A 13,949-nucleotide genomic window follows, 5' to 3' on the forward strand; every position below is an offset into this window, starting at 1 on the left:
TTACTGAAAAAGTAAAAATCTGAACTAACTTCACTGCTCAGTTTCGCAGCAATTGAACAATAAATACTATCTTTTTTTTTTTGTTCTTAAGTCCTGGCACTGTGTCTCTTGCTGTTGTCTTCTCTTCACTGTTCCCTAAAATCTAGTGAGTTTGCTACTCATTAATTTAAGGAGGTTTTGAATTAATTGAAGTACAATATCTCAGCCCTTTGGCTGAGTTCATTGACAAAGGGCCATTTCTTTGTTAAATACATCTTCAAAGGTAATTCTACTAAGCTTAGTTCACTCAGTGAAAAAATTCCAGAATCTCAGGGTTACATTTACTGAGCTAGATGAAGAGCTGGTAGGATTTAAGTCTTTTTCCTACCATCTGAAATTAGTGCCAAGGTACTGTTTATCAGAAGAGGGAAATAGTTTGTGAAATAAGATATTTACTCTATTTTTCATATGTCTACTGATGATATTTGAAGAATTGTTTAGATGCCAGAAAGTTATGGTTTGGTTTAACTGTGCTCAGTATCAGAAGCTGGTTAAGAGAAAATTGATTACAATTGAGTGAACTAAAAAAGTAATGGAAAAATTATTTTTAAATTGGATTAAAATTATTGATTCCATTTGATTATTTGCGAGCTACATTTCTGCAGAGTAGGATGAGTAGACTAAAAGAGAGGCTGTCACAAAAAGAAGATTTTTAGGAGTCAGGGATCTTAGATTCTGTTCTCAATTCTGTCACTGTTTCACTGTGTAAGCCTCCTAAATTGCATGACTCACTTAATGTCTCTGCCTCATTCACACTTCCTATAAAAGTGAATATTACTTACATCATGCCCAGTGTTTGACAGCTTCCTTTGCATCTCCTCCCATGTCATGTTTAAGCCTTCAAAGTAATTTCCAGCAATACACAAAACTGTATCCAGTTTTATCTAAACTCTCTGTCCAGTATAGGTCTGTAGATGTGACTGTCCCCAAAAAAGAGCTTTAGATCTCCACCTGATTTTTCCAACTTCTTTTGCTGATTATTTCCACTTACCCTTCCTTAATTCTAAGTTTAACGTAAAAATTGTGGAGTTAATATTTTTTAAACATATTTAATATACCAAATTTTGTTCCTTTTTCTAACAGAAGATTTGACAGAAAAATACAGCATTGAATAAGACTGTAAAATCAAATTCTAGGGGTTCAAAAGTACAGACATATACAGATTCTCCTGTGCCATTTAAGAATGTTGATGACCCACAGTTGCATGGTGATTTTTTTGTTATTCTGAGACCAGTGCCAAGTTTTTGAGGAAAGCAAGCATTGCCTTGTTGTGTTCTCTGCTTGTTTGGAGTTGGTTAACAGGAAGCACGTGGCAAGTGCAGTGACATGTCAGGGGAGGAGGCACAGGTCTGGATTTCCATCCGTAGATGTTTGTAGAGTGTGTGAATTGTATGTTGAGGGCTAAACTGCTGCATGTAGAAGCTGTTTCTCCTTCTTCCCAGAACAGGAATGGCAAAAGTAAAAGCTCCTGCAAGGATTTTTATCCTTGATGACTAAATGTTGACATCTACTGACCCTTCTGAGAGCAATGCCAGTCCATCAAGCAATGAGAGCTGGGATTTGTATTAAGTGGAAGCTGCCATTGAGGAACTACTGGGCACCATTCTCTTGTTCCACTGGCACCATCAGAACAGAGATGGTGATTTATTCACTACCCACAGTGATGAAGTTTAAAGTCGAGGATAGTGGCTGAGTTCTGAAGGGAAGCATCTCTAATGCCATATTTCCTGGTAACTAGGCATTGAGAAATGCAAAAGTGAGAGCAGTTCATCAGTGAAGAGATTTTACAAAGCTGGTGTGCTTTTAGGTTTTGCAAAGGTATCTGGAACTTACTGTAGAGTTTGGGCCATGGTAGCAATAATTGAATCATTGAGAAGATGACTGATATTCTAACTTTACTATAGAGCACAATAAATCAAATCTTGATTTTTGAAGTAGTATGTGATGTCCAGACTTCTTAGGAAAAGGTTATAAAGTTTTAAGGTAGTTCTTCTAAAATTGGCACATGATACAATTTTTGCTTCATGAATTTTAATAGGAGACAGTATTTCATGTGTAGCTAATCAGTATATGCTCTCTGATTGGCATTTCCCTTTAGTAGGTTTTATTCCAGTTCCTGATTGTCAACACAAATTTCTCCAGGTAAATTTAGGTTTTGCTTCTGAAACAACAGAGGCAAAAGCTGTTTCGAAAGACCAAAAGGGTCTGAAGACAGGAAAAGGAGGAATAAAATCACAGCAATACTCTGTGCAGAGTAGTCACAGTGGTGTCAGAGAATGTTACTCAAATCTCTGGTCTGTTCTGCCAGTGTTCTCACTTCCAGAAGCAGGAGTTTTGAGACAGGATCTGTGAGCCATTGTCTGTAGCCTTGGAGAAATTTTCCAGCATGCTGTACAGATGGAATAGTGCCTGACAGTTCAACAGGAGTTAGTTACAATTGAAACCGCTCTATCATTTGATGGCAATATTTTAGTTCTCGTGAGGTGGTTACATGAAGACAAGGTATTTGTGCCAGTGTCATTACTGAAAATGGTCAGCTGAGCTTGCTGCTCAGTGTGTGCTGGTCACTGCATGGCACTGCTTTCACTGGAACCAAACCACTTGCCTGCCTCTGTGTACATGAGGCTTTTACACCTTTGTGTGCCTTCCTGCTCCCGCTGTTCACCTGAAGGTTTCGTATCTCAGCTTTTATCAATATTTAAATTTGTCATGATTTCGCTCATCTCATTTCAGTTTTATTAGCTCAGAGTTTACATGTGCTGAGGTGTCCTGTACAGGGCCAGGAGTTGATGATCCTGATGAGTTCCTTCCAGCTTAGGATATTCTATAGTTCTGTGAGACATGGCTTACAGAGTATGGCATGAGGTTTGTTTCTGCACAGCTTAAAGAATGTTAAATTACAGATGGTTTATCATCTAGCAATGCAGATCTTCAATGAGTGGGAATTTGCTGGAGACTCTACTGTTGTCTTTGTGGAGATCAGGCGTATATCCACAGCACACAGACAACGTTTGCCTCAAAAAGTTGCAATTTACAGTAGGTTTTGGCAGCTATAGGAATTGGAATTTGAAGACAGACTCCTGGTACCAAGTTGTGCAAAAAAGGAAAAAAAAAAATATTTTGAGAGTTTTAAATTCTTGCAATATGGGAAGTGTTTTGCTTGGTAAGATGGTCGTATAAATTTCAAGAAACAGATTTAAAGCAATATTAGCAGTATCTGTGCATGCAGTTATTTGTAGGGATAATTGAATTTGTTGCTTGTTTTTGAAATAATGCTTGTCTGTCTGGGTACTTCTCAGTAGAGTGTTCACATAGCTTGATTATATGGCAGAGATGCAGGAGACCTTGGGGAAATGAACCATCTGCAAATAAGCAGATGGCTTAACCTGTAGTAGCAATGTATTTGAGGATTAGGATTTCCAGGCATAGTTTCTTATTTAAAAAGAGGGTAAAATGTTTTAAGTGTGTATACATGAATTTACAAAATAAAATTCAGAAGAGCTTTAAAGTACAATAATCCCATCTCTGACTCAAAATACCTAAGCTATAGATAACTATAGCTATAAATTCCTGGAGACTGTTCTAGGAAGGTACCCTGGACATTTGCTGTGATCATATACTTTTATTCTTTCATTTTGCTAACTGCTGTTGGTAGTGACTTACTACAGATAGAACTAGATGCACTTTTGGTTTGAACTGTCCCTGTGTTCTGAGTGTCCTCCCTTTACATACATATATTTATATGTTTCCCCCCCATGTGGGGGGATATGAAAGCTGAATTAGGTTATTACTATTTTGGGATGTTGTTATACACTGTGGCTATGGGAGTTCTCTCTGATGTTGCTCTGGAACACCAGAGGGCAGAGGATAGTAACTCTGCCTGGTTCCAGCAGTTTGAAAGCTAACCTGGAAATTCCTATCAGCATTACCTACTTTAAATATATCTTCAGTGGAAGTCATTAGTTAAATATCATAGGCCTTATACTTTAAATCTCTTTACTGATTTCTCCCAGTTCTTTACACATCTGTGTAGAAAAGGACTTTGGAGTCTGAATTTCAGTATTATGTTGTGTTTTGTAATATCTGCAATAAAAAATTTGCCTTCCGCCCCACCCCAGAAAAACATAGGTTCTGTTTTAACTCTTCAGTGTATGGTATTAATTCTTGATGGGAAACTATTTCTGGTTATACATATGATTATTTCCTGTAGTGAAATTTTTCATGTTTTCTTGGTTTGGTTTGGTTTGGTTTTTTTCTCACGTGTCTTTATGTGGTCTGCTTTAATGAAGTTCTGTTATATAAAAAGATGGTGATTTTTGGTGGAGAGCCTGCAGCCATTATTCTAACACCATGGCTGTGGGTGTGATAGTATCAGCTAAGGGGCAGCCATTGGCTCTAGGCCACGTAAAACTGTTAAGAACAGTCTAATTGTTAGATGAACATGAAGAGCTTGGTAGTATTTCAGTGTCTTAAATTCTCTGTACTCATCCCAAAGCTCAGTTAGCAGATCATTGTTTTTGCTGGGAGATGAGCATGTTTGTATTCATATCATATTTCAAAGCTTAAGAGAATAAAAGATTGAGATGCCATCCACACTTTAACCTTCCCTTCGCCAATTTAACTGGTTCTTAACCAAACTTATGCAAGTAGGTTTTTACAAACGTTCTTATGGCACTGCTTGCTGTGTGTTTCCTGACGTGCTGGCCTGTGCACAGGTAGCTCCCCTCAGTGTGGATTTTACCCCACTAGGTGTGTTTGTCTGTAGAATGGTACGTCTTCCATGGATTAGCTGTTTGCAAGCTTCCCTGTTACTAATCATGACATCTGCTTTGCAGAACCTCCTCAAGTCCTGTTGGTTTATAGGTCTGTAGAGCCCTTCGATGTTTTCACCTTTTTATATTCACCTTTGCTAGTAAGCATGACTATTAGTCTTTTTTTAGAGAATATTCTGCTTGTTTGGGTTTTTTTTTTCGCTGAATAATTAAATTTTACAATTTGATTACTATATCAAGTGTTCCATCACTGCAGGCTATAGAACTTCCCTCTCCACTGTGTGTTGAGAAGTTTAATCCTTTTTGAAAGGGGTTTACAAGTTGCAAGTGGAAGAGCTATTGCTTTTGTAACTTTTTTTCAAAAGCTTTCTACTGCTGTAATAATAAGATTGTCACAATAGCAAAACCAGCTCAGGAAGGAATGACCCTCAGAACATCATCTGATTGGCCAGCCAAGAACCAAAACAAATGTCTAAGGAAGAAATTGGGAATGTTGATCAGAGTGTTACACTGGTGACTGGATTATCAAACTGGTCATCATTTCATCAGGATTTTTTTTTTATCCTTTATACTCTTCAGATTAGATCCTTGAAATTTAAAAAAAAAAATCCTTTGAAATTCTGTTTTGTCTCCAACAGTGCCCTTAAAGATAGTCGTTTCCCCCCAATGACGAGGGATGAGCTGCCACGGCTTTTCTGCTCAGTGTCTCTACTCACTAACTTTGAAGATGTGTGTGACTACATGGATTGGGAGGTAAGAATGTCAGATATTTTTCATGAAAATGAACATCTATAGCTTAAGTCACACTGTTTAAATGATCTGCATATATTATACCTGTCACTGTTTTGAACTCTGTACACATGGTTCTGTGCCTAGATTCAAAAGACACTTTTTGATAAAGCTGTCATCACCTCAAGAGTCTGAGCCATGCAAATGGAATAAAGTTGTGGTTTTGCCCACAAAGGCACTCAAGTGGTCTGCACAGTTGTCTTGATGTCTAAGACTCCATCAAGGAAGGTGGTGTCTCTGAGCAAGGTAGACCTGGTAGATCAGTCCATTGACTCTGGAAAGGGATGTTCCTGTATGGAAGTTAACAGTCTGATGTATGCTTCTGGAAACAAGCACTGCACAAAATTGCAGTCCCAGAAAAGCTGCTTCATTTAGCTTGTAGAGACGTTCATTGTTTACTTTCAGAGTGGGTGTTCTGCACAGACCTCACAAAGCTTTATATAGTGAGGCCACATAAATCATTGCTGTCACACTGCTTACGCACGGAGCTGAATCTATTCTAATTGCCAGGTCCTGGGGAACCTGCATGCATCCTCTTGGAACAGCAGGATAAAAGAGATCAAGAAGCAAATGCTGATGTGTGTATGACAGTGTACACTGATGGAAGTGTTAGTCTGTAATGTTCATTTCCCCAAATTATTTGGCATTAGACACTTGCAAAAAACAAGGTACTAGACTTAAGATGAATGCCTCATCTCAGTCATGATGTTAGATTCCTCATTCCTCTTTGAGTCTATTTTTGAGTGGACATAAGAAAAATTTTGAAATTAGCATAGAATAGCAGACATTATAATGCCAGAGACACCACAAAAGCTACAGTATTTCCCTGTAATAATAACTTAGCTTGACTAAATAGTTAGAACTTCTTAGGAGAAAAAGTGGCTTTCTGTTTTATTTAGACATTTTAAAAAGTGTTTTCAATAGAAACTGCACTTGTTAGAACTGTAAGAAGCCCTGCTGTCTCCAAAGGAGGGTATCAGAGGTAACCCCAGCATTATGAATTTTACAGTAGCTGAAAATTGACAAAGATATGTTTCCTGTTCATGTCGTAGAAACAAGTGCTTCTTCACTTCTGATACGTAATTCTGATTTTTGATGAATCCAGGTTTTTCTTTGAGGTTTATGAGCATTTTCACCATAATCAGAAATACTCATTTTTTAATGTAATGTCAGACCAAAAATAAACCTTAGCAAAAATTTTGTCTGCATTCTCAACAAGAAACTTTTACAGAGTAGTCTGCCTTGTCGTTGAGCCATTTGGCACTTTAAATGGTGTTTTCAAGTAATCAAACTGGTGACTATTGGTGCTAAAGCTAGAAATCAAAATGGTAGAATTTTTCTCCTCTTATTAGGTTGGCTGCTGGTGGCCAGCACTGTGATATTTTTAATTTCATTTATTTATTAAAAATCAGACTGTGAATGCACTCAGAAAATGTGAAGTGCATAATGAAATAGCATTTAGCTCTTTGCATGCCATAGTCTATAAATATTACTAGGTACTCTTTCATTGTCTGAATAATAAACTTCTAAGATGACCCAAGTATTCATCCTTAAGGAAAAGCTGAAAACAAAGTCTGAGTTCAGAAATCCACTTTTCCTTGGAAGGAATGGTTTTAGCTTTGTTCCTTGGGCAACTGCTGATTCATAACTAATATTGTATGAAAAAAGGAGGCTTTTACTTTCTGTGCTCTTTCTGTATTTTACTACAGAACTTGTGAGAGTGTAACAACAGTGTAAGTAAGCATAATGCAGATTTCTAGTGTTTTTGAATTCTGATTGATTTTATGGATTCTTACAGCTGTTCTTATTGGAAAGCCCTGACTTACAAGGAAAGAAAAGGTGTGAAAAATACAAAAAGCCTTGTGTGGCTTAGTTGCTCTCTCCTGTTTCACTCTCCTATTTCTAATGACAAGTTTTTAAAACCCTTTGTAAATTCCTACAGTTCTAAGAAGTGGTCTAAAAACTAGGTTTCCATGCAAAAGGACCTAGAGGAGGAGGGTGACATAAAAATATGAGATTATAAAATTTGTAATTGTTAGTCCTTAAAGGAATGATTAATCACTGTGTGTGCCTGGCAGCGAGATAGCTTATGTCATCCATGTGTCTTTTAGGGGAGCTGCAGTTATGCAATATTAACGGCAAAAGGACATTTCAGGATATCTAGAGTATGATGTAAAGAGAGATTCTGCATCTTTCATCTCCTGTCACGCTGAGATCATCCTGAAAAACATCAGCCTAATTAGCAGTCCCTGCATTTGTCGGTGTGCTACTGATCTCATGGGAGCCAGGTCAGCTGACACAGGTCACAATATTTCAAAATTGCCAATTCAGACAGCTCAGTGCTCTGAGGGGCTTAGAGTCTGAAGTCAGGAGTGAAGCTGTCTGAAGACAGCTCAGGACTGTCTTCTCTAGGAAGCAGAGTGGTGGATGTTTTCTCACATTAAGGAATTACCTTCCCAAACTAAATGAATAAAAAGCAATGTGAGATCCTTTTGCAGCAGAAACTTCCACAAGTAAACAGGAGATGTGTGTGAATTCACTGCTGTTAGTTCCCACGTGATTTCTGAAATGGCTGCATTTTCACCTTTTATAAATCTTTTAAGGACCACTTCAATGCCATGTTCACAAGGATGCTTCCTAAAATACAACTTAGCATTCTTACATACCCGTGACTTTGTCTAAATTGCAGTGCTGAACAGATGTAGGGTTTTGAAAGGAACACTGGGAGTGTAAGACCTGCATCTCCAGTTCTGCTTTACAGAACCCATGAGAGACCACTGTGGTCCAGTTGCTGCTGGGGTGGAGTTGCAAAGCCCTAGTGGAACACCTCCAAGAAACGGACAGCATGAAAAATTCAAAGACATAGTGTTTTTGTTGATACTATTGCTCTTTTATTAAAATCAGACAGGAAAGACTAGTTACAAGACAAGTCATAAAGACCACTTACTTTTGAACATGTGTGCTGTTGATAGCAGTCATTCCTTCCCTACATAGACTAATTCAGACCTGCTGATTCAGATCCTCTCCTCTTTTTTTATTAGAAGATCCTAAAGCATTGCAGTTGTATGCCATTATAACAAAGAACCTTTTGGCTAGACTTGAGCAGTAGCTCTTCCTTAAAATACCTTGAAAGAGGTCTTTGCCCCGAAGTTGTTTTTCTTCAGTAAAGTAAAATCTGCAGAATTGTACGTGCTTTCTTGATAGAAAAGACCTGTAGCCTATGTGCACTGGTTTAAATATTAGATTAAATAGTTGTAGCTGATAATGTTGACTGAAAGGCAGCTTTTCATTGTTGTCAAAGTGGGTATATTCAAGAGATGTGGAAGTTCTTTCCTGCCTGCAAGTGCAGCGACACCAGTGGCTCTCGACTTCTGTTCTGCAGAAGTGAAAAGAAAGTCTGGATCTTGATATGTTATTCTCTCTGGAGAGTATTCAGTGATTCCATGTATGTAAATGAATGACTATGCTTGACATGAAGTAGAGAACAAACCTCCAGAGGCGTCTTTTGCCTCTGTTGTTAAATCAATATGTCATATTTAGATGCTACTAAAGATGGTGAGAAAGAAGCCACCATATATGCTGCAAATGTGGAGCTAAAAAGCTGTAGCATTCAGCTAATATGAAGTGAGATCAGCTTCAAGATAGTAGCAATAGTCACTTAATCTGAAGGTTTCCATTTCCAGAAACATTTGTGTACAGCTATTTCCACAGTATTAGTCAGGTAAACAAAGGGGAAGGTTGCTGTTCTATGGTGTCATAAGGAATACTGTGCTAGTTCTAGGCCAGCATTTTTGTTGGAAAACATTTCTGGGTTGCTGCAGAAACTGAGCTGACAAACAAAGGGCTGTCCCTAACCCAGAGCAGGGTGTCACAGTGCCACTGGTGTGTGGGCACGAGCTGTGCAGCAGGTCTGGGGAGCAGGAGAGCAGAGAGAGGGAGTGGAAATAAGGAATAGGCAGATGCTTGTTCCTGACACCATGGGGGTGTTGAAGTGCTGCAGCTCTGGAGCATTCCATGTGGATTCTCTGTAATAGGCTCTTTGTTACCTGCTTTAATGTATTTCTGAACAACTGTTTTATGATTGATTAATCTTAAAACTAATTAGTGGTGATTACATGCAAATCACTTACATATTTCAGTGCAGTAGATATAACTGAATAGAACCATTATTGAACGATAATTTACTGCACAGTGGAGTCCACAGAAACTCAAATGTCAACAAGGCCTGATGTTTAGGTGCTTATCCAAATTCCCCATGGGCAGTCTAATAACAATAATGTAATTTCTTCCTCTCTGTATGGTTGGAGAGTCAGTCCAAGAGGAACAAATTAATGAACTGTGTTTGGAGTCTTGGGGCAGAACAGTCCATCAGGAGAGTTGCTTGGGCTTTGGAACCATTTTTTCTTAGATCTATAGAGGTAGATATTGTGGGCAGTAATCTGGCAAGTGCCATAGGACTTGGCAAAAAATAAATGTGGCATGTACATGTTTTCTCTCATCCCAAGGTGTATGGGAATAAAGAATTAATTTAAAAATAATGTATATAAATGAATATTAATGTATTTAAATACACAACAAAGTCTGAAGTTCTGTAAAAGTCATTTCAGAAGTAAAATAATGTAGTTTAATGCAATCCTTAGATATAATGAAAGGTCTATTAATTTAATTAGTATTGTCACAGAACCTAATTTTAGGTAGCCTCTGGCCTCTTACACAACTGATCAGGAAGTTTATATCTACAAGTACCACTTTATTATATGTAATAGGACATAGTATTTCATATTCTATAACCCCATAGAAATATTTCTATTGGCAGATATTGTTTTTTGCCTAAGTCTCTCTCCTTATCTTGCTTTCCTCTCCCAATAGCAACGATTTAAATAGATTCCTATCCACGTGGGAGGCTGAAGCAGCAATTGTGTGGTCCCTTTTCAGCTCCAGAGGATACCTGTAGGCAGTCGTTTCCCTAATAAATGGTAATAGGCGAGACAGAACTCCAGCTCCATCTGCACAAGATTGGTTTGTTTTTCTAAACTTCACAGACAGATGTTGTTGTTCTACAGAATGCTGCCTGTAGTGTGTCAGTATTTTTAGTCTGAGAAGCAGACCTGAGGCTATGTAGGAAGGTACGTGCTGGTCCTGGTAGCAGGGCAGTTAATGCCTTCCACAGACCCAGCCCTTACCTCCCATCTTGCAGAGGGCCATTTTGGAAAATCTCTCAGAAGTTTGCATCAGTTGAACACTAGTCTTTCTTGAGGAAGTCAAAATAAATTCCACACTGTGCCCATGCGAGTCTTAATGTGGATCATTTTTATTTTGCTCATGTGTGGCTTCCATTTATTCAACTCAAGCCTGGTAGCTGGAGTTGAACAATGAAATGCTGTTTGTCCTGCTCAGCTGCACAGTTTGAATTCATGCTCCACAGGATGCTATGAAATTTTCCCCTGCTGTACATACCTTTTTTATACAGACATGGGCCTGAAAGTCAATTAAAATGGTTAATTGGAAACATCCGGAGCAGTGATGCAACTTTATTGTTGCGTCATACTTAATACACCACTAGTGCTCCTGGGTAGTTGCTCATGAATATTACATTGTCACTAATATGCAAAACACTTGTGTAGCATTTAGAATCTCATATTCTGCAGAATTTAAAGGTGTGGAAACCCTGGAAATATTTAATCTTAGCATTGAATAAACAGTTACAAAATCACCAGCTGCAGAAACTTACTGGTTTGGGCATAAACTCTGTAGGCTTTTTTCACCTTCTAACATAATTTCATTTTACTTTCAGGCCTTTGGGCTCATAATTATATCTTCTGAGTATGCAGATGTGATCTCTAGTGATTATGTATATCTGTGTAATGAAAGTTGGAGTTTAGGAGTGTTTGGTAATGAAACAACATGTTAAAAGTTGCAGTGAATTAAATTCATTAGTCACAAAGTTACATTTTTCCTATTTATGAACAATGTTAGATTCATAGAGAAAAATGGTTGTGGCCATGGCCAGCCAGCATTTCCCCTGCTTATGTCATATATAAAAAGTCTTAATATAAGCAAATATGTTAATTGAAGAAGTGGTAGAGCTTATAAATACTGCTTATTTGTTTTTTGCCCTGTAAAGTAGGTAAAGTAAGTAAATTGTCACTGGAGAAGCTGTTACAGCATTTTTTGATTAAATTTGTGTCCACAAGGATATGCCACACCAAACAATGCAGTGTTGGGACCTTTGGATTCAAATGAAAATAACATCTTGGTTATGTGGGCATAAAAATCTCCATCTAATAATGCTTTGTGTTTGTGCACAGAATTCAAAAGCAACTGAAAACCTTCTGGCAATGGAATATCTTTTATGGCCTGATCCATTTCAGGTACTCTCCACAGAATAATTGTAACCTGAAAACAGGGGGGCTTTAACAGTGCCCTGGAAAGGTGTCCAGCCTCTTTATTAATTTTTTTTCAATATTTTTGGCATTTTGATTTTTATCTGCATCCAGCTCCTTGGTATTGGTAATCTTGGTTTCTGTGCTGTCATTTTGTCATTTTAAACATTCTTAGTAGCACAGAAATAGGAGTGTGAGGCTGGGCACTTTGTAATATTTCTGTTTCCTCCTTATACATGAGGAGAAATTTTGAAGGCTCCAGGCTTGAGTCCATAGTGTGACAAATCTTTGATCGTTCAGTTGCTGCTTTGAACATAATCAATGCTCTTAATCGAAGCCTCATTAGATTTGGCAGCTGTTTTGCCTGCAGATTATAGCTGGTGACCAGGTGATTTTATCAGCCACAACAATGGTGACAGTGTCAGAGGAGACAGAACAACTTTAGCTCCTCAGCTGGATTTCCTCCAGCCCAGGATTGAAGCTCCATGGTGGGGAGGAGAGGAACATCCTGTCTACCTGTGCTGCTGCTGAGCTTTCGTGGCTGTAAGTGAACACCTCTCAAAAAGATGACACCTACTGCAGTGCCACCTCCTGTGTGAAATGCTGTTAACCACTGAAAGGTTCACATTTTGGGTTTTACCATGTCAGAAAGCTATTGTATCTTTTCTCTGGTAATGTATACTAATGAAGCTGCCAATCTCTTGCAGGTGGGTGTACATGGCATTAGAATAGAATTCATCAACGAGAAAGGATCAAAGCGCACGGCCACCTACTTACCAGAGGTTGCAAAGGAGCAAGGTCATTGTTGCACTTTATTTCATATGATCTGGTGAAGAATTTAAGCATACCTATAAATCTAAAATGCAATATTTGACCTTGCACTGATGTCAGATGATGGAGCAGTATTTAATTGTAAGAAGACTCTTATATGAAATGCCAATTACATGCCTGTGTCAGTCTGCTAGAGGGATTCAGTAAACTGTGGCTGTTTTTTAAGCCAGTCATAAATGCAGCATAGCTATAGGAAGATAAGATGTGGAGGGGTGGTGCAGTGCTGTCAGCCAGGCTAACAGCTGTTAAAAGCTGCCAATTTCTGTGTGGCTGCTAGGCTGGGATAGAAGGGAGATGCAGAAGCCCTGTTAAGCGTTGGGAAGGCTGGGCAATTTTCTTAACCATGATAATTCCTGGTGATCAAGTTGTTTGTCAGTTAGGTGCTTTCTGTAAGTACTCAATTCCAGTTACAAATACTGACTACCCAGGTTTTTAATGGATGGAAGGAAATTGTTTTCAATATGGAAGTACAAAATAATGTTGTTAAAAGTCCCTTTTAATAGAGGCACAGACTCAAGTTCGTGTATTTAAAAAACTAGAGTAGATTTTGTTGAACAGTATTTAGCTGAGTCTGAGCTCTCACTATGTTTTTTTATTTCCAAAAGTGTCTCTGTCTCAATCTTTTACAGTTTGCATTACTGCTGCTTTTTTTTAACCTTTTATATGTAAGTTTGTCTGCAAAGGGTTCAGCTGATGTCTTTACTGAGAATTCTTTTTAATCGATAATTCTGTTTTCAGATAGTTTCTTAAAAGTCTAGAGGTGTTCCAGGATGTTTTTAGAATTCCAGAATTGTGGGGGGAATGTGTCTAAATTTCTGAATAGTTTTAGTAGACCATGAATTGCAATCTGATTCTTTAAAGTCTCCAGAACTACTAATTTGTATTTTGTTTGTGTCTGAATTGACTGTAGTTTTTGTAGGTTTTTTAATGTAACAATCTGACTAATTAATGCATCTTTAGGAAATAACATCTCTAACAGCTATTTAAAATATGAGAGTTCTTAAATAAATAGGAGGTTTGGATAGCATGAAGAGTTTATTGAGAACAGTAATGAATCCATATTTTTAACTCATCGCTTCTTTCATTATCCAGACACATACAATATATAGTTGTTCTAAAATCAGCCGTATCTCTG

At 38.0% G+C, this 13,949-nt stretch overlaps 1 protein-coding gene across 2 annotated transcripts in view; it reads left to right on the forward strand.

Annotated features, from left to right (window-relative positions):
• AMMECR1 (AMMECR nuclear protein 1) overlaps positions 1-13,949 on the forward strand; it is a 97,141-nt gene that overhangs the window by 75,172 nt on the left and 8,020 nt on the right. For both annotated transcript variants that reach the window (XM_033072140.1, XM_033072141.1), the window contains 2 exons: positions 5,450-5,564; positions 12,691-12,781. In XM_033072140.1, the coding sequence (XP_032928031.1) occupies positions 5,450-5,564; positions 12,691-12,781 (206 nt within the window). The remainder of the gene's footprint in view (positions 1-5,449; positions 5,565-12,690; positions 12,782-13,949) is intronic.

This window comes from Catharus ustulatus, chromosome 14 (assembly GCF_009819885.2).
Source record: "Catharus ustulatus isolate bCatUst1 chromosome 14, bCatUst1.pri.v2, whole genome shotgun sequence".
NCBI classification, from domain to species: domain Eukaryota; kingdom Metazoa; phylum Chordata; class Aves; order Passeriformes; family Turdidae; genus Catharus; species Catharus ustulatus.